The 27895-nt window shown below is 38.1% G+C and overlaps 2 protein-coding genes across 5 annotated transcripts in view; one reads left to right on the top strand and one right to left on the bottom strand.

Moving 5' to 3' along the window:
* The window catches only part of ASIC2 (acid sensing ion channel subunit 2), a 567697-nt gene that overhangs the window by 424369 nt on the left and 115433 nt on the right, over positions 1-27895 (bottom strand). The window lies entirely within an intron of this gene.
* Positions 700-26880, top strand: LOC117664603 (uncharacterized). Its single transcript, XM_034415696.3, has 7 exons — positions 700-773; positions 9355-9494; positions 12296-12492; positions 14039-14297; positions 19345-19673; positions 21768-21817; positions 26406-26880. The coding sequence occupies exons 2-7, from the start codon at positions 9411-9413 to the stop codon at positions 26522-26524; spliced, it is 1038 nt and encodes a 345-aa protein (XP_034271587.2). The 5' UTR covers positions 700-773; positions 9355-9410; the 3' UTR covers positions 26525-26880.

Here is a 27895-nt window from a genome sequence, read left to right as displayed (position 1 = left end):
ACCTCATACAAGAGAAGGTAGACTTAGCTTCAATTATTGCTGTGCTGGAGCCATCAGCCTTTGAAGATCATTTAACTAGTTCAAAATAGAAATGTGAAAATAGGAGGATATTGACTGATTATTTATATTGCATTAATTGCACCAGCTAAATTTATTACTATTTGGCTTTTTTCCTACAGCCTGCAGTAATAATAACCAGCAAAAACAGTGTTGTCATGTGTACTAGAAAATAGGAAAGGTTGGTATTGCTTATTCCATCAAAAGAAACCAATACCTTTTAAAATTCCATTTTTTTTTAATATAGATGATGTATAGATCATCTATTAAAGGTATGTCAGGACTAGAATCTATATTGTCTCCCTAGATAAGGCAGTCCAGAAGGCACCAGCCTTATTATAAAGTACGCTCAAGCTCAAAGTCCCTAAAGTCCCACATCTGAGTGATTTTTAAGAATGAAATCTATACACTGAAATCTAAAATTTTCATCACATATTAAATCATTATAATATTATTACTGGATTTTGAACTTTGTCATTATATTTCTCTGGACAGAAAAACTGCAATAAACTAAGTTAAATTCTCTATTTGTCCATAATGTCTCTGTCCTAATTCTTTACTTGCAAGCCAGGAAAAAATGCCTAACTAAAATGATAATAAAGATATTAGTGATGTCATAAAACAGCTTCTGTGTGACAAAGTAGGGGGGCAATGAACCAGGGCCTCTGAGTGTCAGCAGCTGATAAGGCAACACAACATAAATTAAGAGAGCACAGGTAAGTGTAGGTTCTCAACACTAAGAATAAGAGAACAAGAGTTTTGAAACAAAAAACATGCAGTGACTACAAGCTGCTTAAAATACTAAGTCTATTTGGAAAGTGAACCTTCTAACATCTCCTTGGGGGGAGCTGACTGTGGTAATTCAGGTATGAACAAAAGGTACTTTGTATATTCATGCAGGCACATTGTGCTTGATTAAAGTTTATTTTTTTCATTTAATATTAATAATTGATTAATAATCATTGAAGTTTAAACCAGGGGTGGGTTCTACTTACCTTTACTATCGGTTCACAATGGTGCCATGCGCGCGCTCTTCGCTCATGCACATGCCGCTCTTCTGTGCAAGCACATGCCCAGAAGCATTTTCATGACGTCAGGGTCAGTGGGCGGAGCCTCCCTCCAGTTTTACTACCGGTTCTATAGAACCGGTGCGAACCGGGGGCAACCCACCACTGATTTAAACTCAAGTCTGGACAATAAAAAGAGATTTAAACATTTAGTCTGATGATCCCAAAACAGAGATGTTCAGACAATAGCAGACAGAGGCTACTGAAATGAAAATTTCTTTCAAAATTTCAAGTTGCTAAAATCACATACATCAAGTTAATACTACAAAAGATCTTTTAATTTTTGACCTTAGCACATATATATAAATATATCTCAACTATTAAAAAGCTTGCCTTTCTCACATGGAATACCTACAGTATATACAAATTTTTGCTCAATCATAAAATGTATCAAGTAAACTAGTACATTATGTCTAATTAAAAAGACATATTATAGACAACATCCATCTTTAGGGAATTGTAGTTATTTGGAGAAAGAGGCAGGGATTCCTAAACATGAAGTTAAGAATGATGTCACAAAAAAATCAGTACAAATAACACACACAGCTAGAGAATCACATTAAATTGCAACACACCAGTCCTTGGGTTGGCATAAATTTTATTGTCCTGATGCCCAAGTTCTCTTATGCCTCAGCAATGAGGCAGAAATATGTGATGTCCTTACAACTTAATGTGAACAAGTTAAGGAAAGTGATTGATAGATTCCCCTGACCTTATTTATTCTTAGTAGTGAAAAAAAATGGAACCAATGGCTTTTCTGGGTAAGTGTAGATGATTCTTTGAATGGCAGGTTTAGCTATCGGTCACTTTGCCCATTTTAGAACATGGAGGTGTACTCCACTTGTGATCTGGTAGGATATTTCTGAACAAAGGTTTATTGCTGCTTTAAAAGCACTAAACCTAGAAATAGCCTGAATGACAAGTTACAGTATGTCAAGTTACAGTGTGACAGTATGCAGGATAACGCAGAAGGAAGCAGCAATGTCAAGCAGAAAGTTCAGGGGAGCTTCCTCCCACGTCACCCTCCACCCTCCTTAGTGGCTGTTACCTATGAGCTGGGTTAATAGGCACAGGGGAAAATGATGGAGGGAGGATCCAAGAGTAGCTTTTGTAGGAGGCAAAATAATACTCCTATATATGATAAACCTGTAAATAGGGTAGTTATGTGGGCTCCTTTGTAGCGAAAACAGAAGGAAATGGCAGAAGGAAATGGCAGAATTCAGCTTTCTTTCTCAGTTTAAGTTAACCATCAGTACAGTTCTAGACTAGCATTTTCTCAACAGAGTGCTAATTCTGTTTTTAAAATGCAGGTTTATTGCATTTTCAAAAGAAATCTAAACTTATGCTTAGCATTTATAAGACACGCATATAGAACCTGACACCCATACAGAGGCTTGGAGAAGCAATGGTCAAGTATTATACAAGTAGAAATCTCTCTACAGACCAGGTATCCAGTCCCTCCTGCAATTAAAGCCAAAATAGCCTTGGCTTGCAATGCCCAGTGACTGGAGGGGAGCGGGATTGCCCAGAGAAGAATAAACTGTTCAAGAAAAGCTGGAGAGATCCTACCATATCAATAACAACATTATCCAAGCAGCGTGCTAAATGATGTTCAAGTAAAAATTGTTAGCAAAGGAAGAAAGCTATAGAATAGAATAGAATAGAATAGAATAGAATAGAATTTTTTATTGCTAAGTGTGATTGGACACACAAGGAATTTGTCTTGGTGCATATGCTCTCAGTGTACATAAAAGAAAAGATACATTCATTTTAAAATTGAACTCACTGAAGATGACTTTAAAACATGGGTTGCTTGGGCCACATTGAGTAAAGAGGAATTGTCTTGGGCCATATATAAAATATGTAATATTGGGTTTTTTTTCAAGTTCTTTATTTTTTTATTTTTAAAAAACATATCAATGCGTGAACTGTGTGGCACCTGAGTGTCATACATTTTGGTACAAATAGAACAGTATTGATCACAATTATCACATTTAACAAGCTTATATAGTTCTGTTTATAATAATACACATTTTTATGTTAAATTATAGTCTTTCATTATTTAGTTATTCAAAATTTCAATGTTATTTTTATGCCAATCACCATATTCTACATGTCATACATTTTAATACAAATAAAATATTATAATTATATTTGTTACATTTGGCAAGTATGCACATATTCATGTTGGATTATAATCTTTCATTATTTGGTTATTCAATAGTTCAATATATTATTTTTGTGCCAGTCACCATATTATTTTAACATATTTGATAAAACCAACATTCAAATTCTGATTCCCCCTCTTATTATTACTTCTCCTTATTATATAAAATGTGTATTTTATTAATCCCCTTCCCTCTAGTTTCCATCCCTATTCTAACTTTTGGTTATGCCACTACTATATTTAAACATATTCCCTTTCTAGCCATCATCTCTTACCTACTTCAAAGCTTTAATTGTTTGTTTCTTAGCTTACCTCCCATATTCTTTTCTTGGATCTTCCACATCTTGACTACTCATTTTAAACATTGCTCCCTTCTCTGCCCTTTTCCATTGTCTAGCTTTCAAAATATCTACTCTTGCCCCTATCTCTCTTCCAGAAAAATCTTCTGAACCGGTTCTCCGGTTCCTTTTTTAATTCCCTTAGAATATTCTCTCCTTTGCTTATTTCTTCAATCCTTATTATTTTTGTTATTATCTCCTTCTTATCATCTTGTTTCATTTGTTTTGTCTGTTCTGTTTTTTCATCTACTCTTTCATTTGGCTCCTCCTCTTCCTCTTAATCACTCATTGTCCTTTGTATTATATTTTCCAGCTTTTCATCTATGCCCTCAGTTCAGTTCATAATTTCCTTGTGGTTTCTTATCAGTATCCCTTGTACTTTGAATTAATGCCATTATCTCTTCCCAGATTCCACTCATTTCTTCTTGATGAAGCATCTCATTAAATTTTATTGTGTCCCTCTTTTGTCCAATAATCCAAAAACCATATATTCAAGACTAAACTCACTTCTCAAAAAATTCAATATTTTTAATTCTTTGTATCCCAAATTGATCAACCTGTTCCTCTGGATAGTCCCATATGTTTTCCAGAAGCTCCTTAAATCCCACTATAGATTCTGTCTTGTGTTGTAATCTTCAGGGGTCATTTTAATGATAGTGTCTTTCTTATTCTCACATTTAAGTCTCCTGTAATCAAATATTTCCAAGATTTTGGGAGTGTGTTATACTTCCTTTCGTCAGCAGGTGGCACTCTTAGATTAGATTTCAATGTTAATCAATTTTTTTCCAGTTTTCCACAATGTAAAAATAATATTAATTTTTTAAGTAGATAATTCCAGCATTTCAAAATGCCTATCCAAAACAACACCTATCCAATTTAAAAGTTCAATTTTCTGTCTTTTTAATGATTTCTTTTGCCTTTTCCCCTTTAATTCTTTTTCCTTCAGTTTTGGAATTTTCCTCAGAGTGTTAAGTTGCTGCTGCTTTTAAAAATAGTTATGAGCCTCTCTTTTCCTGGATATTCTTTTGGGGTTAAAATTTGAATAAAAAGGATTCTTCTCACCCAGTTCCAGACACTATTCACCAACTCTGCTCCAGCACAAATCTTAGATGTTCTTTGAATGTCCCAGCTTTGTGGCAGACATCTTAGACTGCCTCTTCTCACCATGGCATAGAGGGGGAAAAGCCCCTGGGTTCAGCAGGAGAGTTGTGATCTCTCCTGTGACATCTCAGAGTGCCCCTCCTTAGCTTCGCTGCCCCTACAAAGCGGCTTTGGCTCCTTTCAGAGCCCACAAACAGGGAGAAGCCAGCACAGGAACAGAGAGCTCTGTTTCTTGTGATTGGTACTGACCCCCGAAATATAGCCTTGGTCTTATTATTGGGGGTCTTATTATTTTTGAGGTACAGGAGGCCCCTAAAGCTTGGCCTGTGACAGGGGGACTGGTGCCAGAGCATCAACCAGCTGCTTTGCCAGTGCCTCTCAGGCTACTGCCTCCAGCAGCTTTTTTGTTGCTTCACCTGCAAACAGCACGAGGTAAGGTGGGAGGTGAAGGGGGGGAACATGCCCCACATGCACCTGTCATTCACGCAGGTTTGGGGAGCTGAACACACTGCTGCTGCCCGGGAAGAGAAGAACATGAGAAATAGGCTCCCTTGCAGTGCCTCCTCTCTCTCTTCTTCTCCTGAGTGGCAGCAGTGCATCTGGCTCATCGAATTTGGCCTGCTGATCTCGGGCGGCAGCAGCTCTGACCCGATCCTCACCAGCAATGCTGTGGGCAAGAACTGGCCATGCCAATCCCACTTCATGGCTGCGCAGACAGCCTGCACCGGCCACTGCTCGGAGCTCTGGCACCAGTCCCCCTCCCCCCAGTCCCAGGTCAACAGGGCTAAGGCTGGCAAGAGTTTTTTTGTGGCCGCTCTTTGCAGCCGCCACTAAGAGAAGTGGGGCATGTTTCCCCTCCCTTTTCCCCCTCTTCAGCCTTGCCTCCTCAGGTTGTGTTGTTTGCACAGTAGCTGCGAATGCATCTAAGTATTTGGGGGGGGGCTTATTTTCAGGGGGGCTTATTTTAGCGCATGCGCTCGAAAGCACAATTGGGCTTATTATCCACAGGTCCTAGTTTCAGGGAAACACCATAGTACCGCGATGTCAGCCAGAAGTCTAAATATGAATTATTGTTAATGTATATAAATCTCATAATAATGTTAGAATATTTATGATGTTGTGGGGCTACATGTTCAGGACCACATGTGGCCTGTGGGCTGCAGATTGAATATACCTGCTTTAAAACATTTCAGTAACAGTCTGGGAATGAAATGAAAGTATGAAGATCTGTCATATAAAATTAGTAATCAGAAGAAATTAGCAATTAGTAGTTTAAATGAACATGAAATCAAAATGAACTTCCAGGGTAGATATACTTACTCAATTGTGAAATTCAAAATTGGAGTTCTATCCTAATTTTCCAATAAAAATGTAGTCTGATGAAATTACATTTAAAAATAATCACATATTAATTGTAACAAAATAGTTTTGATGAAAGAGCCCACAGTAAAAAATAGAATTGCTAAAAGCTGCAATCTTGAAATAAATTTAGCAACAACTTCTCTGATTGGAAGAAAAACCCACATATTTTTGCTGTTCACTGAATGACACATCTAAGATGAGTCAGCAGCATGTTCAGGCTGCTACTTAGGGGGCCACTGCTAGACAAATCCCATTAATCCAAGGTCTCCTTTTCTTATACTCTAAAAGTGACATCGGGCTACTGTGGTAGTTGCAAAGCCACTTACTCACTTCAGAGATTTATAAGCAACTCTTAATGGGAGAATGTGGAAATCAGATCTCCTGAGAATCTCACGGAAGTGAATCCAACCCTGCTGAAAAGAAAGAAAGTATGAAGCTGAGGGCCTTAGTATGCCAAACATGACTAAGAAGGACCTATTTTATTTCATGTATTTTTCAAATGAAATGGCTGCTTGACAATGGACAGTTAGCTGAGTACCAAGTAACTTATTTGATTGAAGGTGTTTCTTACGTTACAATCTCCTTTAACAAGAAAATATATATATATTTTCCAGATGCCCTAAGCTTTATGGTCTCCCCAAGATACACAAAGAAGGAACCCCACTTAGACCCATAGTTAGCTCCATAGGCTCACCTCTACAAAACCTAGCCAAATTTCTCGCCAAACAACTACAGCCCTATGCAGAATCCATCACCTCATACGTAAAAAACTCATTCCAGTTCATAGACATCATAAAGCAACAAAACTTACAGCCCAGTGACCTACTTGTGAGCTTCGATGTCATATCCCTCTTCACCCAAGTACCAATCAAAGAAGCCTTGACAGTTATTCAAAACAAATATAACACCCCCCCCCCCAAGCACATCTTAGATCTGACCAACCACTGCCTATCCAACACATACTTCATCTATAATGGACAGAAATACAAACAAACAGAAGGAGCACCCATGGGATCACCCCTCTCACCTGTCATTGCCAACCTCTATATGGAATACTTTGAAACCCAAGCTCTAGAAAAATCTGATCACAAACCCAAACTCTGGCTCAGATATGTGGACGACACCTTCATAATCTGGCCACATGGGAAAGAAAAACTGGACAACTTCCTCACACACCTCAACAGCCTACACCCCAAAATACAGTTCACCATGGAAACAGAAGCGAACAAACAACTTCCCTTCCTGGATGTCTTAGTCTACAGAAAATCCAATGGCTCCCTAGGACACACTATCTACCAGAAGAAAACACACACAAACCGCTATCTGCACGCACTCTCACACCACCACCCTGCCCAGATCAACTCTGTAGCCAAGACACTCATTTCCAGAACAAAACGCTTAGCTGACGAACAACACCTAAAAACCGAACTACACACTCTCACTAACGTACTAACATCCAATGGATTCCAAAGAAATAAGATCACCAACCTAATCCAAAAAGAAACCCCCACTAAAATCCAAGACAGAGAACAAGAAAACGGCAAAGCCCTCCTCCCATACATAAAAGGCACCACAGACAGAATCAGCAAAATCCTCCACAAACATAACATCAAGACAGCATTCTGCATAAACCGAAAAATATCCACCATCCTAAGGAACCCCAAAGACAAAATTGAGTTAGAAAATCAAGGAGTATATGAAATCCCATGCACCACCTGCCCCACCACATACATCAGACAAACCAACAGACGAATAAGTGCATGCATAGAAGAACACAAGAACTCAGTCAGAAAAGAGGAACCAACTTCTTCCCTGGTCCAACACCTTAAAGCCATAGGATATGATATTGACTTTAAAAAGACCAGAACTATCACCAAAACTGAACACTTTAACAACAGAATAATCAGAGAAGCCATCGAGATAGAAAAACGCCCATACAGCATGAACAAACGAGATGATACCTCCCGCCTACCAGCCATTTGGAAACCCGCCCTTATTGACAAACGAGTCCCTAACACGACAAATGACACCAGACCCACACTCACGAGAGCCACACAGGATGTCACCACCACACATCCATGCAGAAAGCAGACTCAAACCCACACTGATAATGAGCCACAACCAAGGACCAGAAGCCAGACCGCAGCTGCATCATTAGCCACTTTAAACCCCTCCAATCCATACATGAGGCAGACTGACACCCACCATGAAGAGCTCGCACGGCCACAAACACGAAGCCAAACAACAACAACGCAGCTCACCAGCTCAAATCCCCCTGCAACTCAGACTAAGCTGAGCACAACCAAGCCCCCACCCAAACAGAACACACCCTCAGCCAATCAGAGCACAACCAACCCCCCATCCAATCAGAGCACAGCCAAGCCCCTAACCAATCAGAACACACCTCCACCCAATCAGAACACAGCCAAGTTCCCACCCAATCAGCTCACACCCCCACTAGCAGTTAAAAGGAAGAGACAGCTGCGATCTCACATTGCTCCTGGAAGCACGAAGCCGAGAACACCAGCCTGAAGATGACGAATGAGACTTCGTCGAAACGTTGCCAAGACACTTCCAATTTTACGTGGGAGAAGACCCGAATAACCAAAGACCTACATACAATACAATAAGAAACCAGCTTCAGGCTGATCTGGGAATATCATGAAATGACTACAGGAGGAGGGAAAGTATCTTTTGCTCCCTAGAGCAGCAAATCTAAAGCATCCTGGGATGATCCTGCAATGCAGATCCAAATTTACTGTTCTGAATGGCTCTGTTTATTTTTTTTCCCCTGAGGGAAAATACAAATGCATGAAATAAACAATTCCAACTCTACTGCATAAACAATAAGCATCCCTACAAAGAATTGTTGCTTTTTTAACTTATTAAGTGAATAATTCTCAATAGTGTTATGGAAAGGAAGTTTTTTCATGGCAAATTTAAGTTTTCTGTATTAAAAATATTATGATTATAATTAAATAATAGGTAAAATGATACTTTCAAATTATAATTTATATACTTCAATACCTATGTCATTGATGAAAAAGTTTTAAATTCAAATGGAAAATGTTCCAAGGATTCCAAGAAATGCAAAATATTCCAATTTGAACTCAAAAGAAATTTGGAAAAGTCATTTTCATTTGCACTTCAAAGTATTTCACATATAACTTTAAATTTTATTGCCTTAAATTAATATCAAGTTTTGCAAGTAATCTGGATTCCAGATTAGCCTCATTTCTGAATGGCATTTTTCCCTTTTAAGAGCTTTGAGGTGTTGGGCCTGAAACAACCTGCGCAAAGAGCTTTTTCTACAGAAGAATGAAGACACTCGAATGCTTATTACGGCAGGGGGAATATGAGATGTTTCAGTATTCCCCCATGTTTGAAAGTGATTTCTTCCAGGTAAGTACTTTCTCTCTCATAGAGAGCTTGGGGGAAAGGAGGTGAAATGAGTCAAAGGTAAAACAGCTTATATAGTTAGGAGAATAATTTAATTTCTAACAAGGAAAGGCTCTTAAAGCATAATCCTGCTTGAAAGTTATACTTTATCTTTTATACCAGATAAAGAGAAATTAATTGCTTGTGATTATTACAAACCAGTACAATTTGGAAACCATCAAACAAAATGTGATCCACTGGCCATTTAGTTCCAGTCCTTCCAGTCACTTGTAAACATTTCCATTTTTCATTTCCAAGGAGCTCATCTTGGGAGTTAAAATCCGAAAGTTGAATGCATTATTTGTCAGTTTAGAACAAAGTTATTACAATCAATGAAATGTATTAATAATCTAAGCACAATTAAGTCTGGTTTCAGTCCAGAGTCAGATGAGGTTTTCATATATAACATATTTTCTACCACCATTACTATCTTTTCATGGGATTGGATCCAAAACTGGGTTTGAAAATGAATAGTGGTATGAATTATGAAACGTATAGTTTAAATAAACAAGGATAGGCAGCTTTCTGAGGCATGGACAGAAGGAAGTTGAGGGTCATTAAGTAGGAAGAGAGCCTCTTCCTACTTAGTTCTGTTTTTTGTTGTGGTGGTGGTGATTGTTGTTGTTAATCATCAATCCAATTCACAGTTTGGAACTGGTAAAAACTTAACACCTCCTAACAAGTCCTAACCAAGGACCTAAGAGCTGTTAAGTTAACATCTGAGTGTTAATTCCAAGCAGGGTGATTATTATTATTGTTATTTATCACGGCACAGTCAGCCAGATGTTCAGACTAACTTTGGCATTTTTGTCTACCTATAAAATCCTTACCAAAGAGCTGGGATAGGCAGATCTGGATGTTTGATGGTGTTACAGATATTGTCACAGGGTAGAAGCAACAGACAAGCACCTAACACCCCAGATTTAACAATTGTCAATAAGAAAGACAAAAAAGTCTGGATAGTGGATGTGGCAGTGCCTGGAGACAGCAGAATAGAAGACAAAAAACTGGAGATGATAATAAAATACAAAGACCTACAAATAGAAATAGAACAATTGTGGTAAAAGAAAGCAAGGATAGTGCCAATAGTAATAGGCATCTTGGGTGCAATCCCAAAACAACTGGAGCACCACTTGAATACCATTAGTATTGACAAATTCGCCATCAGTCAATTGCAAAAGGCGGCTTTACTGGGAACAGCTTCCATCCTGCAATGATATCTGTGATACCATCAAACATCCAGATCTGCCTATCCCAGCTCCTTGGTAAGGGTTTGATAGGTAGACAAAAATGCTAAATCCAGTCTGAATATCTGGCTAACTGTGTGATAATTAATAACAATAACAACAATAATAACAACAATAATTTAAATGCAGCAAAAAGTACTTGGTGCCAAATTGACAAAGTTCTTGAAAATGAACAGGTTGAGATTCTGTGGGACTTTTGAATCCAAATAAACAGACAACTGGCCCACAACATGCCTGACATCAATATTGTGGAAAAGAAAAAAGTTTGGTTCATTGATATTTCAAGGTAATGCATGAATTGAAGAGAAACATCTAGAAAAAATAATGAAATACTGCAGTCTGCAAATTGAAGTTGAGCAATTGTGGAGGAGGAAATCAATGATTGTACTAATAGTAATAAGAGCCCTTGAAGCAATACCCAAAGGGTTGCCTAGATATATGGAAATTTTGAATTTATCAGACCCGAATATTCTGACTTTGCAAAAAACCACCTTACTCGGAACTGCCTATATAATCAGACGTTACCTTAAGAGCTCTTAGGTGCTTGGTTCGGACTTGAACCATTAAGTTTTTACCAGTCCCAAACTGTGAATCGAAATGAAGATTAAATCATCATCAACAACAACAACAATAGCAATAATAATAATTTTTTAAAAACCAGCTCTTAGGACCTTGGTTAGCACTTGCACTATTAAGTTATTACCAGTCCTAGATTGTGAATCGAAATGAAGATTACATTTTAATAATAATAGTATCAAACAGTTCCCCCCAGATAAGACATGTTTCTCTATTTATTGGTTGAGAGATTGATTAATATCTGGGCAGGAATAAAGCTATTTAAAAAGCAATAAAAGGAAAGGATAACAAGTTTCAAAAATCAGGATCATGTTAAAGTAAAATATAAGTGTACTTATAATCACTGTTTTAAAAATTGGAAGTATTATTCTTTTTTCACCTCTTTTCTATTTCGTTTCATTTCTTGCTCACTTTTCATTACTTTTCCCATTTGTCTTATCTTTAACTTAAAATTTTGTACTGTTCCTATTCTGTGTAAAAAACTGCTTTAATAAAAAAAATCTATATATCTATATATACCAGTATCATTAAAATTGGCATTGTTTGAGAACCAGTCTTCTCCCCACTGTGTATACTTTACAAGCCATCATCTTCTATTCTTTTTTTTTACTTGTATTATCTGGTTATCACGCCACCTTAATATGTTTTTAACACTCTCCCTTGTGCTATCACGCATGTATCAAAACAAGTTTGCTTTCATTTTCACATCTTAAGCTTTTTTAGTAGCATGGATCATTTGATAATAGTTGGTGGCTTGCAAAGAGATTCTATAAACTGCCTAGAATCTATCTGGATTGAGGAGTTGGATAAATTGCATAAATATAAACCCTTAAGGCTTAAATATTTTATATGTAATGACTATAATAATTTATTTTAATGTATCTATAATATATTTTAATGTAATATAATATAAATATCATAAATCTTTATCATGTGACTTAGATCAATAAAGAAGGTAACCCAATTAATGTCCACAATAAGAAGAAAGTCATTACACTTGGAGTGACTTCCACCATTCCCACGCTGCCGATCCCTAACACCCTGCTTCTGGCAAGCTCTATTGTCTCATCTGAAGAACATATTTCAAAATCCACATCCATATTCCATCAGCCCCTCCCAGGGAAATTGGAACTGAAAAGGTGAGTCACACTCTTCTCCAGAGTATAATCTTCCATATTTAAGACATTCTAAGATAGTAACTTCTGAACTGTCCATCAAGATCTTATCATCTGGCCTGCTGAGGTCCTCCTTGCCCCTGATGTTCTTTCCCAAACTCTATCTTTCATGACTAGATTGCTCAGTGCATGCAGTAAGGAGGACTTCTTTCTTTTTACACAACAACAACAACAAAAGCGATTTTGTTTTAGTCATGAGCCAGTACAAAATACACCCTTTTAATATACAATATGACTGGAAGGAATACACCAGTACTTGATCTGATTCAATAATCCCTTAATCTATATGCAGCACCGGGTTGGATATCTACCATTGGATTAGTATAATATTGTTATACAGTTATAATATGTTAACACAATACAAATTTGGATTTGATGGAATAATAATAGAGCAATTTCTCTTTATAGAAATTCAAGATCAATTTGCTTTATGAATTGTAAATCTTGTAAAAGGTTAAAGATACCATGTGTTCCATGCCTTAGATTGCTCTAGCTGAAGAAAATTAACTCTTTCTTTATTCTTCTGTAATTTACAGTATTTTTGCCTTTCTGAACAAATAATAGGAGAGTGTAGAATTAATTCTGAACTCTAATCCAAACTCCTTTTAGCAACTGCAGACTTTTGGAACAAGCAAGATCCAAAGCAAAAAAATTATTAGGAACCCAAATGCTATTTTCATCAAACAGGTCCCTAAAATTTTGCACATGCCTTTTTCAAAACATTATATACCCTGTTAAAACTATACATAGAATGGAGTAGGAAGACAACCTTGTTATAGATAAATAGGACCTGCACCTTAGGCAAAAGGGGCAGAATAATTTTTAATGTCTACAGCAAGATAACATTTGGAAGCTGTTTATCCCTAATATACTGAACTATAAGGAGGAGGAAGAGGTACAGAAATAATGAGAGTTGCAAGATTGATGTTAGCTTCTATAACAAATGTTTTTCCAAATCAGCTAATTAACCAGTAGGCTAAAACACATTTATTGAGACTGATATAATAATCTTGAAAGTCTAATTGTTTTGATCCATGGAGTACTTGTATTTTGTGAGCTTGATGGCTTTTTTGCAGTCCTTTTGTTACCATACTAGATAATATCATCAGTGCTTAACTCTGAAATACTAAAATATTCTCTTATATCCGTGTTCTGTATCTCCTTGTCCTTCTTATGTTTCAATGAATAAGCTAGGCACCTGCCTGAACTACTTCCAAATATTATCTTGTTGAGGATTTTAAAAATTTTCAGCAAATTTTGTCTAAGCAACAAATTCTCTATCTCTCCATCAAGGTCATCTAGTTTACTCCTAAAATATTGAAACTTAAAAGGAGCAGCACAAGATACTGATCCATATGAAGACCCATCTATTAAAATATAAAGAACCAGTTGACTGTAATTAATAAGGAAACATGAAGTGCTTTCCTACATGTGAACCCTTTAGATACTATCTTGAGGTACATTGCATCTAAAAGCCTTCAGTGTTTCAAAACCATTTTGTATCACATAGGTTATTCCCTTTGTGCTTGGTCAAGATCTCAATCCACAACTTGGAAAAGAAGCAGCTGCGACTTAAACTAGTGACTGGCCGCACCTACTACCTTCAGCTGTACCCTACATCACATCAGCAGCAAGACCTTTTCGCTGATTGGATCAAGCTTGTGCAAATGATACGGCCATCTTCAAAAATAAATTTCAACCAGCAGAAGCTGGAAAACAAAAAATTGATGAAGCATAGTGCACCTCTAGTTCCACCTCCGAAACCTAAAGTAAGATCCCCCTCAGTTGTATTAATTCTGAAATCCTGAGAATTATCAAGGAGCACAACAAATAGAAAATAATCTTTCGTTTCCCTTACTGGAAATGAATGGACTCCTTACTTACAGATATATATTTAATTTCCAGAAAATGCATCTCTGTTTCGAAGCACATAACTTTCTTGTACTATTGGAATCAGTTAATTACTTCAGGAATGTATCTGATTGGAACAAAGATCTCAAGGCCAGCCAAATTTGCATATCCATACAAGTCAACTGCTCTTTATCCTTTTCTCTCCCATCAAGAACTGTAACAAAATTTCAGGCAAGGCACTCACCTTAATATGCAGTGTTACTTCCCATATTATAAGATAATCTCTGCTTGCAAAAGAATTAAGTAGCAGAATAAATATACTCTAAAGACCATTTGCAAAAGAACAATAGTGGAAGAAGTCTATCTCTTTTTTGTCATGCTTATGAATTTTCTGAATGCATCATGTCATTGTTTTCCACAAAATGCTGGATAGACTAGATAGATCTTTGACTTGTTCCAGCAGGATGCTTCCTGTGCTCTTAAGTGACAGTAGTGAAGGCGGGAGATATACTGCCCTTATATATTACAAGGAACAAAAGGGTGAGCTGAGCTAAGTTCTCTGTCTAAGGCAGTGGTGTCAAACTCGTGTTGTCATGTGATGTATCAGGCCTTTTCCCCCCTTCACTAAAGGGGCGTGGACGTGGCCAGTGTGTGACGCATTCGGCCTGCGGGCCGTGAGTTTGACAACCCTGGTCTAAGGCAAAAAACAATACAGGTAGTCCCTGGTTAGTGATTGCCTCCTGTAACAGTCATTCATAGTTACAACAGTGATGAAAAAGTAACTTTGTGACTAATCCTCATATATATTTCCAGGTCTGTAAAGGAAAGCAAAGTTGAAGACCATAAGTACAGTTGTGGTTTCACTCACTGACCACTTCACTTAATAACTGAGTTGTCGGTCCCGATTGTGGTCACTAAATGAAGGCTATCTGTAACCTTTTTGTGGCAATAAGCTGTTTTTGTTTCTTTCAGGAATCACATATTGAATAACCAAGGATAATATAGTGTCACCTGAGTCAAATTTTATGGCCTTAATTTAAAGGGATGCAGTATTATGGCATTTATTTTTCTCCCTAAACCCACTCAACTTAGAAATAAACAACTCAAAATGGGGAGTAAAAATTTTAGAAGATTAAATGGATGCCTTCAATTCCTGCAAGGTTCAATACATTAATTGCACACTTTAACCTTCCTCAACTCCCAAAAACTAGCAGAAAGGTGTTGACCCTCCTTGTAAATACTGTAAGACTTCTGGGAGCTGCAAAGACATAAGGTGACACAATACTTTCTCATTCAGCACCTGAGGTTGAGGCAAAGGACATTTTAAATCTATTTTTCTGTGCTTCTATATACAGGAGTTGGCAGCTGAAATACAAAGAGCCGTGATGGCGAACCTATGGCACGCGTGCCACAGGTGGCATGTAGAGCCCTCTCTGCGGGCACGCCAGCTGTCACCCCAGCCCAACTCCACCGCGCATGCACGAGTGCCTCCCGCTGGCCAGCTGGTCTTCAGGTCTCTGCCACACAATCATGGAGTTGGGACTTCCCCAAACTCCGCAGGTTCCACCCTCTGCAGGTGCCTCTCCATGGCAGGAATGGAGGAGAAAGCTAGCATGTGATGGGGGAGAAACTGCAAAGATTGGGGAAGGCACGGAAGGAAGGAATGAAGGAAAAGTTAAGACACACTGGGGTGAGAAACTGCAAAGATCGGGGAAGGTATGGGAGGCAGGAATGCAGGAGAAAGCTAGGACGCGCTGATGGGAGAAACTGCAAAGACTGGGAAAGGCACGAAAGGCAGGAATGGAGGAGAAAGCTAGCATGCAATGGGGGGGAGAAACTGCAAAGATCGGGGAAGGCACAGAAGGCAGGAATGGAGGAGAAAGCTAGCATGCAATGGGGGGAGAAACTGCAAAGATCGGGGAAGGCATGGAAGGCAGGAATGGAGGAGAAAGCTAGGACGCACTGGGGGGGAGAAACTGTGGAGATCGCGAGCGCCCCCCCCCCACACACACACACAGTTTTGGGCCTGAAAAGCCTCCTGCACCAACCTGGAAGCCAAAACAGGGCATGGGACCGGGGTGCATATGGGGGGGCACATGCACAGGGAACATGCATGCATCCATGCGGGGCGCATGCACAGGGGGGTGCAAACAGGGTGCATGCACAGGGGCGCTCGCATTGCATTTTGGGGATTAGGGCACATGCGCATGCATTTGCTTGTGCGTGTGGATGCACACATGCTTTGGGCACTCAGCACCAAAAAGGTTAACCATCACTGACATAGAGTCTTAACAGAAATTGAAATTCTTCCTGCACAAGAGTAAATTAAACCCTTTGCCTTAACCTCAGGTTAAAGTCATAGGCTGTGCTGAGATGTTACTTGAATTTAGGTAGAACATGTTAGGAAATTTCTCCTTACTTATAGGTTGCTTCTCACCTTGCTTAGTTTTCAACCATTGTTTTTTGTCTTGCCTTTTAGTGCTATGGAAAATAGTCTGACCCCTTTGTCTTTGTAGGAGTCCCCCAAATATTGTAATAGTGCTATCATGTACCCCCCCAGTCCTTCTTTTCATTAAACTAGACATACCCAATTCCAGTAACCATTCTTTATATATTTTAGCCTCCAGCCCCCTAATCATTTTTGTTGCTCTTCACTGCACTCTTTCCAGAGTCTCAACACTTTTTTGTATTGTGGTGACCAGTGATCTGTCCCCGTACCCACACATACACAAACACAGCCAGTCAAGGGTTAAGGAAACACTTTGGAACGCACCCAGGTCTTATCTTCCACTTGGCAGCAATAGACACACCGTCTGCCAAGTGACTTTATTTTCAAAGTAAAACAGAAAGATAAATACTCAAGAGTCCAAATGTCCGACACTTTAAATCTTTCTCTCAGCAGTTCCGGACGAGGCTTTAGTGACTATCTAAGGTTTGCTTTGTTCGTCACAAGGATCCTTGACCACTACCCTCTATTATATAGTCTCTGGGGTGTGGTCCAGTGACTCAGTTCTAATCCCTAGCACGCCTCCTAAAATGCTGCAAACGTTTATCACGCCTTCGGAGGCGTGCGTCCAGGAATGATGTTTCTTCATCACTCTGATTCGAATCAGCTGTCTCCTCTCCCTCGGCCGGCACTTGAGACAATGCCAGAGGGGAGGGGCCTGGAGAGGGAGGCCTGGCTGACTCCTCTTCCTCATGCTCGGAGCTTTCTTCCTCCGATGGGACAGGCTCAGAGGGCGGGGCCACAACAACCAGAACTGGATGCAGTATTCCAAGTGTGGTCTTAATAAGGCTTTGTAAAGCATTATTAGAACTTCATGTGATTTTGATTCTATCCCTCTATTAAGGTAGCATAGGCTTGCACTGGTTACTGCCACATACTGTTGGCTCATATTTAAGTGATTGTCCACTAAGACTCCAAGATCCCTCTCATGGTGGGATTAAGCCAAGATTCCAGGGGTGTCAAACTCGATTTCATTTAAAGCCGCATCAGGGTTGTGTTTGACCTCGGGGGACCATGGCTGCGGGGGGCATGGGCAGCTGAACATCATTCATGTCGGGGACACCTGTGGTAGCCCGAGCACTCTGCCAGTGAAAACGGGCTCCCTAACCGTAACTTGGGCTCTGTTTTCACTGGCAGAGGGTTGCAGAGGCCGTCACAGCTGAAAATGGTGCTTGTGAGGACTGTGTGCGGCTCTCCCGAGCTCCGTTTTCACTATCAGAGGCACCATGGGCCAGTCCTTCACTGTTCCCAGGGTGGCCCCACAGGCCAGACCTAAGCAACCCATGGGCTGGATCTGACCCCCGGGCCTTGAGTTTGACACCCCTGACCTAGTCTATACCTATACAGTTGGTTTTTCTTACTTAAGTGTAGAACCTTAATTTTATCTATGTTGAATTTCATTTTGTTTGATAGGGCCCAGTGCTCAAGTCTGTCAAGATCTTTTGAGTCTTCTAAGGTGTTGGCTATTTCTGCCAGCTTAGTGTCATCTGCAAATTTGGTGAAATTTCCCTTCAGTTCTCTCATCTAAATCATTTCTGAAGATATTGAGGAGTACTGGGCCTAAAATGGAACCTTGGGGTACCCCACTGCTTATTTCCCTCCATGGATATAGTTCGGTTGAGGACTGCACGTTGAGTACGATATATTAATTGCACACTTTAACCTTTTTAGTTTAGTTTAGTTTAGTTTAGTTTAGTTTAGTTTAGTTTAGTTTAGTTTAGTTTAGTTTAGTTTAGTTTAGTTTAGTTCAGTTCAGTTCAGTTCAGTTCAGTTCAGTTCAGTTTATACCCATGATGGTGAACCTACGGCACATGTGCCAGAGGTGGCACGCAGCACCCTCTCTGTGGGCACACGAGCTGTCAGCCCAATTCAGGTCTGCTGTGCATGTGCACATGCCTCCCATCAGCCAGCTGGTCTTTGGGTCCCTGCTGCACATGCGCGGGAGTGGGGCACATACATGGGACACACACGAATTGCATTTGGGGGGATTCGGGCACCCTTTGGGCACTCGATTCAGAAAAGGTTAGCCATCACCGGTTTATACATTCATTGCATACTTTAATCTTCCTCAACTCCCCAGTAGAAAGAGTGTTGACCTTACTTGAAAAATACTGTGAGACTTCTGGGGTCTGCAAAGACATAAAGTGAAAAATACTATCTCATTCAACACCTGAGGCAGAAGCAAAGGACATTTTAAATCCATTCCCCCTATGCTTGTATATACTGTATGGGAGTTGGCAGCTGAAATACATAAAAAGCCTTAACTCTGCAGTTCTCCGTAGGACTCCGCAGAGTTTATTCTCCGCAGGAGAATAAATTAAACCCTTTGCCTAAATCTCAGGTTAAAGTGATAGGCTATACTGGGTGTTAAATCTCAAATTTACAAATTGTCAACTCCAGTTTACAGAACTATAGCATAGGGAAATTAAAATTCAATCTCCAAATATTCCTCTCCTCAGAGCCCACCTCTTCAGAGAGAATCTCAATGTGCACCTGAAAAAAAGACAAAGAAGAAGAAGAAGAATAAGAAGAAGAGCATTTGTCCTGTCATTCAAAACCCCACTACTCAGGCAAAGGAAACCAAAAAAGAAAATGATCCAACTGCTGTACGTTCTAAGAGCTCCCCCACTCCTGAAATCAAACCACCACCTCTCAAAATAGAGAATGTTCATGAGGCCTTCTATCAAACCCCAGAGGAGAAGAACATTGCAAAAAAGTTAGAGAGGGAGAAAATAGAGAATCCTGGTGCTGGTGGTGAAACAGAAAACTTGGATATTAACAGGTACAGGTATGTGAAAGTTAAACAGAAGTAATGGGTTATATTATTATATTGTTCAATCTCCCTCCTCAGAGCCTTTCAGCTCTGCCCCATTCTATGGAGCTATGAGGCCACAATAGAATTAGGACATAACATTGCAGTCTCCCCTTCGAAATGTAGCTGTGGTGCTCCAAAGCAGATAGTGAGACATAGTGTGGAACAGTGCCCTCTGAACGCATCAGTGGTGGGTTGCTCCCAGTTCTGTCTGGTTCTATAGAACCGGTAGTAAAACTGGCGGAAGGCTCATCATGGGTGATCTGCGCATGTGCACTCCTGCTGCGAACCGGTAGTAAAGGTAAGTGGAACCCACCCCTGGAACGCATATCAGAGATCTCCCCATAATATCTACACACACTTATTCATATGATGTTCCGAGGTTGCTCACCAAAACTCCATTTATTGCAGAGATGAAATGCTCCCGGTTTGGACCGGATCACCCGATCCAGTAGCAATAGCGACGGGTGGTTGGGAGAACTGGTAGCAAACATCCTTACGCCCCCCACCCCATGCCCAACTGAGCCGCGCAATCATCAGAGGCTTTTTTTTAATTTTAAAAGCATCTTTTCTATGGCTGAAGAGGTTGTAGAAAAAATGTTTTTAAAAGAGAAAAAGCCTCTACCGATCAGGCAACTCAGCTGGGATCGTCAGAGGCTTTTAAAAGAAAAAAAAGCCTCTGCTGATCAGGCAACTCAGCTGGGATCGTCAGAGACTTTTAAAAGCATTTTTTTAATGTATAATTTTTATTAAAAACCTTTAAATAAGAAGATAAAGCTAATAGAAAATAGTGAAGAAAAAAGAAAAAGAAATCAAAGTAAAAAAAAGTGCAAAAAAAGGGAAAAAAAGTTAAAGAAAAATAGAAAAGAAACAAAAAAGTTAAAGAAATTAATTCCTGTATCCTTCAAACTACTTTTTTCAATATTTGATCCTGTCTAACCATTCACAGGTTCTTTTTTTTTTTTTTCATTTTTACACAAAAGGTTCATAAGAGACTTCTGGTCAGCAATCAATGTCTTCTCTCTAATCAAAGAAGCTAATGTATTTATTTCAGAAAATCTGTCTACTTCACAACTATACCTCCATAGAGGCAGATCTTTCCATCTCTATGCATACAAAAGTAATCTTGCTACTGTGATCAGACATTGAAATAATTTTCCATGGCTGTTTATTCATTAATCAATCCTAAAAAGAAAAAAAAATGTCTTCAATTGAATATTAATCTTTGAATCTTCTGTGTCAAAATATGTATTTGGATCCAAACTTTTTTTTTTTAGCTTTTTTATATGTCCATCAAGCATGATAAATGTCCTGTCATATTTTGACATTTCCAACATACATCTAAAGTGCCTTCTAGATAATTTCTATAGCATAATGTATCAATCATACACTAGTCTCTTCCATAAATGGGGAAATCTCTCTTCTTCAAAATGTAGCTGTGATGCTCCAGAGCAGACAGCGATTGTTAACTTGGTAAGTTGGTAACATGGTTGTTAAGTGAATCTGGCTTCCCCATTGACTTTGCTTGTCTAAAGGTCGCAAAAGGTGATCACATGACCCCGGGACACCGCAACCATTATAAATACATGCCAGTTGCCAAGCATCCAAATTTTGATCATGTGACCATAGGGAGGCTGCAATGGTCATAAGTGTGAAAAACATTCACAAATCACTTTTTTCAGTGCTATTGTAACTTTGAACGGCACTAAATGAGCTGTTAATAATTACATGTAACTGCAATACAAACAGAAACCCTTAATATGTTTGTTTACCTTACTTCCCTTCATTTTGTACTTAACATTCACATATGACAGAACTAATAAGAGAAGCTTAACAAGGCCAGTAATTTTTATTTAATGCACTATATTTTACTTTTTTTCTTACAATGGTTGTCAATTTTATTTTTTATTTTCTCTTTATATAGTTTGATTTAATCTTACTATGAATCATAAAACCAGAAAGAGGGTGAGGGGCATTCTGTTTGTTTACTTATTAGTCAAAGAAAAGAGGAAAACCTCTTATGGTATTTAGCAATAAATTTCTAATATTGCACAATTATTCTTATTTCAGAAAACCAGTTAGGAAGAATCTCTCCAGTCAAAGCAGGTCTGGACACAGAGGTAAGAGATGATTAATGTGTTATTTTTTGCACAAGGAAAATAAACCATTATTTACTCTTATCATTCCTCATTCTACATACAGACATTGCCTGGGCAACAGTCATATACAAGTAACCAGAGCTAAATTATATTTCTTCTGGCAAAAGCTTATGATAAATTCTGTTTTTATGACTATATTACATAGGTGCTTTATCACCTCATTGAATCACTATTCAATTTTAATCTATAAATATTTTAATCTCTTTGCATGTTGTGATCATGTGATTACATGCATATCCCATTTGTTTCTAGAAATTTTTATTTTTATCACATATCAATTCATGCTTTTATTCATATCAGACTGAACACTCTCTAAAGACTTGAACTTTAAAATGTAGGCTAAAATTTTCTAAGAACAATATTAAAAAAGAACAATATTAAAAACTGTGAGTACTAGTCCTGCCTTGGACACAAAAAGAACTGGGTGATCTTGAGCCATTCATTGTTTCTCATCCCTAAGAAGAAAAAGGCAATGGCAAATCACTTCTGAAATCTTGCCAAGAAAACTATAGGGACTTGTGCAGTCAATCACCAGGAATCAAGACTGATTGAAAGGCACAAAAAACCCTGCAATCAGTGCAATTTGCTCCTAGTTCAGGATATATATTTGTTCCATTAAAGCCACAATGCAGAATGAAGTTTTCAAGATAGGATGTCTTAGAAGGGACACAGACCTCATATTTATATAATACGTAATGTATAATATACATTGTGTTGCACTGGTTCCAATCCTTCCTATTTGGACAATTTCAATCAGACCTTGTAGGAGACTGGAGATCATGGCTTCAGGTACTCCAATAATCTACTTACTCCCTTATTTCATTTAACATCTACATGAACTGTTGGGAGGGATCATCCATGTAGGAGCCATGGAAGTTATCTTGGAGAAAATATCCAGAAGTCTTTAGGACAACGACAGGTGCTGAAGCTTGCTTTAAATCCAGGGATGTAGGAAAGTATTAGAAAAATACTCAGACCAATTCTCCCTCCTTCCAACTGTGAGGAAAGGAAAAACATAGGAAATCATGCATGATTTTGCTACTGTAGCCTATCTTAGTAAAGTATAGCTTAGTCTTCCTTTGGAGTTAGTCTCCTGATTTGGTTGATGATACCCAATTTTATACCTTAATCGTGGACCAATCATCACCTGAGAGTCTAGATGGAGAAGAACACGATGAGCTCAACAGAAACAATACTGAGTAGCTGTTGACTGAGAAATTGATATTTCAGGATGATACCAATGTAAGCTTTAGGCGTTGCTTCTTTATTAATAATTCAATGAACTATTCTTTTAAAAAAGGAAACACAAGCAATAAAAAAGTATTGCTGACCAGTTCTGGTCACTGCATTTGAGAAAGAGCATTGTATAACTAGAAAAGGTTGAAATAAGAAAAAGTAGCTACAATGATTAGAGTATTGAAACAGCTCAGCTATGAGGAAAGGCTACGTCTAAACTAACTGATCCCTTTTAACTTGAAATGAAGAAGAGTAAGAGGGCACACGATAAAAAGTCATGCATGACATAGATAATCCAGATACAGAGAGATTTATTTCCTTGTTTCACAATGGTTAAACTCCAAGTCACCCATTGAAAATAAATATGGCAAGTATCAAGACAAAAAGAAATACTTTTTTAAATTAAATATAATGGAATTTACTGTTTGAAATAACAGCAGCCACTTTGGATGGTTTTAAAAGGACATTTCATGAAAGACCATGTATTCAACAGCTATTAATAGCAGTTTATTACCTCCCAAATCGTAAACAGAATGCCATGTACCAGTCGCAGGGAAGAAATAACTATGGAATATACGGTAACTATCATCCTCCTCTTTAGGCTTTTCAGATTCTCAAATACATGCAGCAGCCCACTACACGACACAGAATGCTAAGCAGGACAGACCTGATCCAAACAGGCTTTTCTTATGTTTTCCTTGTATTTTCTTATTTTTTAAGAGATAATCATGGCTTCCAGTTGTTGCTTGATGTAACAGGGCACATTCAGTGCACACATTGCATGGAAATTGATGGGCTAGATATGCTCCCTTGAGAAGACCTTTAAATTTCTCCCCACAGTTACATTCATGCCAGCAGAACAAAATAAAAAATAAAATAACCAAGACTCAAATTGTTTTCAAAGCAAAATTGAAAGTCCAAATTTGTCTTTAATTTCCACTAAATGATAGGTTGCTGCTATATTTCCTGGATGTCCAGTCCTGGATTCCAAGGTATTATGGCCTTCTTGTCCTAGTTCTAAAGTAGTCAGGATGTCACGTCCCACTCCCCCTGGGACAGAAATGGCATATAAACACCTCCCCCCCCCAAATAAAATGGTTCCTTTAAAAAAAAGAAAAAAGAAAGCTCACCTGAGAAAGAATATCTTCCTATTCCTTCCTGGGTAGGAGTAGGAAGATATCATATTTAACATTTTATTTTCTTACTTTAGACAATATTTGCCCATTATCTAGATGGACAGATTAGATTAGATTAGATTAACAGATCAGGTTTAAGTTTTCTTTTACTTCTTTCATGTCTGACCTCCGTGCAGATAGGATTTCTTCCCATTCACTACACTCAAATGCATCTCCCTTTAATCTGTGGACAGCAGCTGGCAGAAATGATACATTCAATGCACATAAGTATCTGAAATGCCAGACCTTGGTTTCATCCTTGTGTTCTTAATAGATCAGATCAAAATAAATATTATTGCAATGCCAGTTTTGTTTTGTTTTTAAAGTCTTGTGAAGACTTTTTGTAAAACACTTGAAGAAGAAAAATATCAGACTCATCATTAAAGCTTATTTGTCCATCATATAAATGCTACGCTCTGTACCACAACACTGTGTCCCATATGTCTGAAATTAATGGTTGAGAGACTTTGAAAGCTTCACAGCTCTATGAAAACTGAATTCCCCCTCCTCCCTCTCGTGAATTTTCCATTCTGGTTCTGTAACAGTCTCAACTCCTACATTCTTATCTTTATACAGCATAGCAGTTACGTATGTTCCATGACAGTTTAGAGTCTAAGACCAAAAATTCCAATAGTACCCCTTGTAATTGAAAATAATTTTATTTTCATTTCATTTCATTTTCTTTATAATGTTTCCTTATTTTTTTTTAATCTTCCATTCATTCCCTTCATTTCTTTTCCTCTCTTCCTGTGCCAAGATCAGGCCTTCTATTCCTCCTTTCCTTTGTGATCAGGCTCAACTGAAGTTCTGTCTAGGTCTACTAATACCTAGGCCACACAGGCTGGGACAGACATTAGATGGCACCAGTGGGGGCTGATATATTTTTAATCTCTTTGCTGCCATTAAATGATAATCTGCATTTTTAAAGTGAAGATATGGTAGTGTCTTTGTTGCCAATACTAAACTACCTGAGTATTTTAAGATTTATCTTCTCCACGTAGATCTAAAAATGAGATATTTTTATTCTCAATTTTTCTGGGAAAAGATCTCTTAAAGAAACTGGAAAGAGGCTTTTCAACAGTAGATTTTACTTTCCATACAGCCCCCGCCTGCCCCCCCTACAAATGTGTCCTAGTTTCACAGCTTTAAAGATACATGTAAAAACATTTATCTAAAAAAAGCTTTTATCAGCAGCTGGCTTTGAAATATAATTTCAATGGCTTCTAACAGGTTGCCCCCCTACAATTTTAATGTCTTGTCAGCTCAAATATTTTTAACTTTTTAAATGTAATATGTTAATTTTCTTACTTAAACTGTATAGATCTTGAAGTTTCTGACAGCAAGATAATTAAAATATGGTTTAACATTATCCCTCATTTCCTCTATTTATTCTTCACCTTAACAAGGTAGAACAATAGTTTACAGGCAGAATACACATGCTTTGCATATAAAGTCCCCAGGTTTAATTCCTAGCAGCACCTCCTAAAGTATTGAAAAATAACCTTTTTCCTTTAAGAATATATGGTTCTTCTGCTAAAATCTATTAGAATCCACAATCTATCATTGAATATATCCAAAATCAACGGACATAGTTTATGCACAAATGGATTACTACCTTTGTGAAACTAGACTGAAGTCTGTTTCTGCTTTCTTGTTCTAATGTGGATAAACAAGTAATGACACAAAAAGAATTTCTGGGAAAAAAATGGAGAGAAACTAATTCTGAGCTAAACAGAGCAGTTATTTTATATCCTCAGATTCTACTCATATACAATGGAATAAAAACTAGCCAAATGCATTGTACAAATAGCCTCTATAGTAATTATAGGTCAGCATGCTGCACAAGCACATAAATTTAACAAGCTATTTTTAAGCTAATCATTATTATATGAAAATAGCCAGTAGGATTACTCCCAGCACTATTTTCCCTTCTTTTACATATAATTCTTCCACCCATATATCTCTGTATGTCCCACAAGATGAAGACTCTAGAAATGTTTGCATCAAGCAGTACATAGAATTAGAAAATCTAAAGAACTGTCATCTTTATGCTAAGGCTCCTGCCACAGCCCTATTCAATTAACCCTCATCCTCAACCTCAAAGGGATGAACTTAATGTTGGTTTTAATTTTCTTTAGGTGCTGCCCGAAAGCCAAGCAAGATAGCATCTCTCTTTATAGGCTGCTTCAGGAGCCAGAGAAAGAACAAACGAAGCAACAAAGCTCAGAACAAAGGAAAAAGATACCGGGCAGAGTAAAACAATGAGTCTGAACACATTAAAAGAGTAGGAGCTCCCTTATAATATAGCTGACCAATTATAAACTTCATCTTCTGAATGCAAGAATCTTTGTCATATAGCAAGCAGAGAACTAGAATTGACACATTCAAGCTGAGCTTAGTGACCACCCATTGCTCAGAATATCCTTCGTCTTTCATAAAGGCAAGAAATATTCTGTTATTCCGTTAAATTTCATGAATGCAGTTTTTCAATATTTTAAAAAAATATTCTCATACTAGTTAAAACTACATGCAAGGGCCAGATAGCCTTACGTTGTTATAAAAAAAAAATCAGTGTTTTTATATATAACAATAAATGTGCTTGACATGAAACAAGGGGGTGGATGGGAATGATTTATTTTAAATTACCAGATATGAAAGAGGGAGGGTGAGGATTATCTTTTGTGCTAATCTCCAAGACCTGGGAATCTGGGTGTGTGTGTGTGATTAAATGATATTTACTTATTTCAGTCTTTCAAGGTTGGCAGAAACGAGGCTTGTTTCCTAACTTTGAGGAGTTGGGGAATAGGAGAGAGTAGGGGGCTCCACTTAAGAATGAGAAATGTTTTTCAATTCAACTTAGCAATAGACAACATTATTTTCTTTACTGGATTTATTTATTTGATTTTTATTATGCCTTTATTACTTTATACGTTACTCAAGGCAGTGAACATCCATAATATTCCTTCCTCCTCCTATTTTCTCGACAACAAGAACCCTGTGAGATGGGCTGAGCTGAGAGAGAATAACTGGCCTAAGGTCACCTAGCTAGCTTTCAGAATTAGTCTCCTGGTTTGTAGGCCAGTCATATAAACCATTACACCAAACTGCTGTAATTTTTTTTCTCAGTCTTCTGACCAGGAGTAGGCAACACCCACCACTCCCAATATCATTTTTGTAGTTCCCAGATCAGTTCCCAAAATATATGGCTCAGGAACAGTGATCATACAGTAGAAAATTGCAATGGTACAAAATAACAGATTGTAACAGGATGACCTGGTCTTTTGCAATTGTGTCTTTACATCATATTCAAGAACATAAATTACATCGTTTGCCTAACAATACACATTTTATCTTCATCTCTTCTGAGGATGCCCATGTTAACAGGCAAAATAGCATTTTTGAGCTAGTTAAGTTTCGTTATTTACATATATTTTTCAATCTGGTCGCACAGCAAACATTGTTCTCAGGGTGGCAATATTGTTTCCAATTAATATAGCTCTCGTTATTTAGGCATATTTCTGGATTTTGAATGAAAGGAAGATCGATTCCATACCAACAAACATTAATTCAATCCACTTTGCTACCATTCATTGTTATACAGTTAGAGCGTACATATTATTTTCAACGT

The sequence above is a fragment of the Pantherophis guttatus genome, chromosome 4, assembly GCF_059756535.1.
Source record: "Pantherophis guttatus breed Tessera chromosome 4, ASM5975653v1, whole genome shotgun sequence".
NCBI lineage: Eukaryota > Metazoa > Chordata > Lepidosauria > Squamata > Colubridae > Pantherophis > Pantherophis guttatus.
This window is presented reverse-complemented; position numbering and strand designations above follow the sequence as displayed.

Coding starts and splice junctions, on each gene's coding strand:
- LOC117664603 (XM_034415696.3), top strand. CDS start 9,411: ATGAAGACACTCGAATGCTTATTACGGCAGGGGGAATATGAGATGTTT. Junction 12,493..14,038: donor GGGAAATTGGAACTGAAAAG/GTGAGTCACACT, acceptor TGTATCACATAG/GTTATTCCCTTTGTGCTTGG. Junction 14,298..19,344: donor TTCCACCTCCGAAACCTAAA/GTAAGATCCCCC, acceptor TCCTCTCCTCAG/AGCCCACCTCTTCAGAGAGA.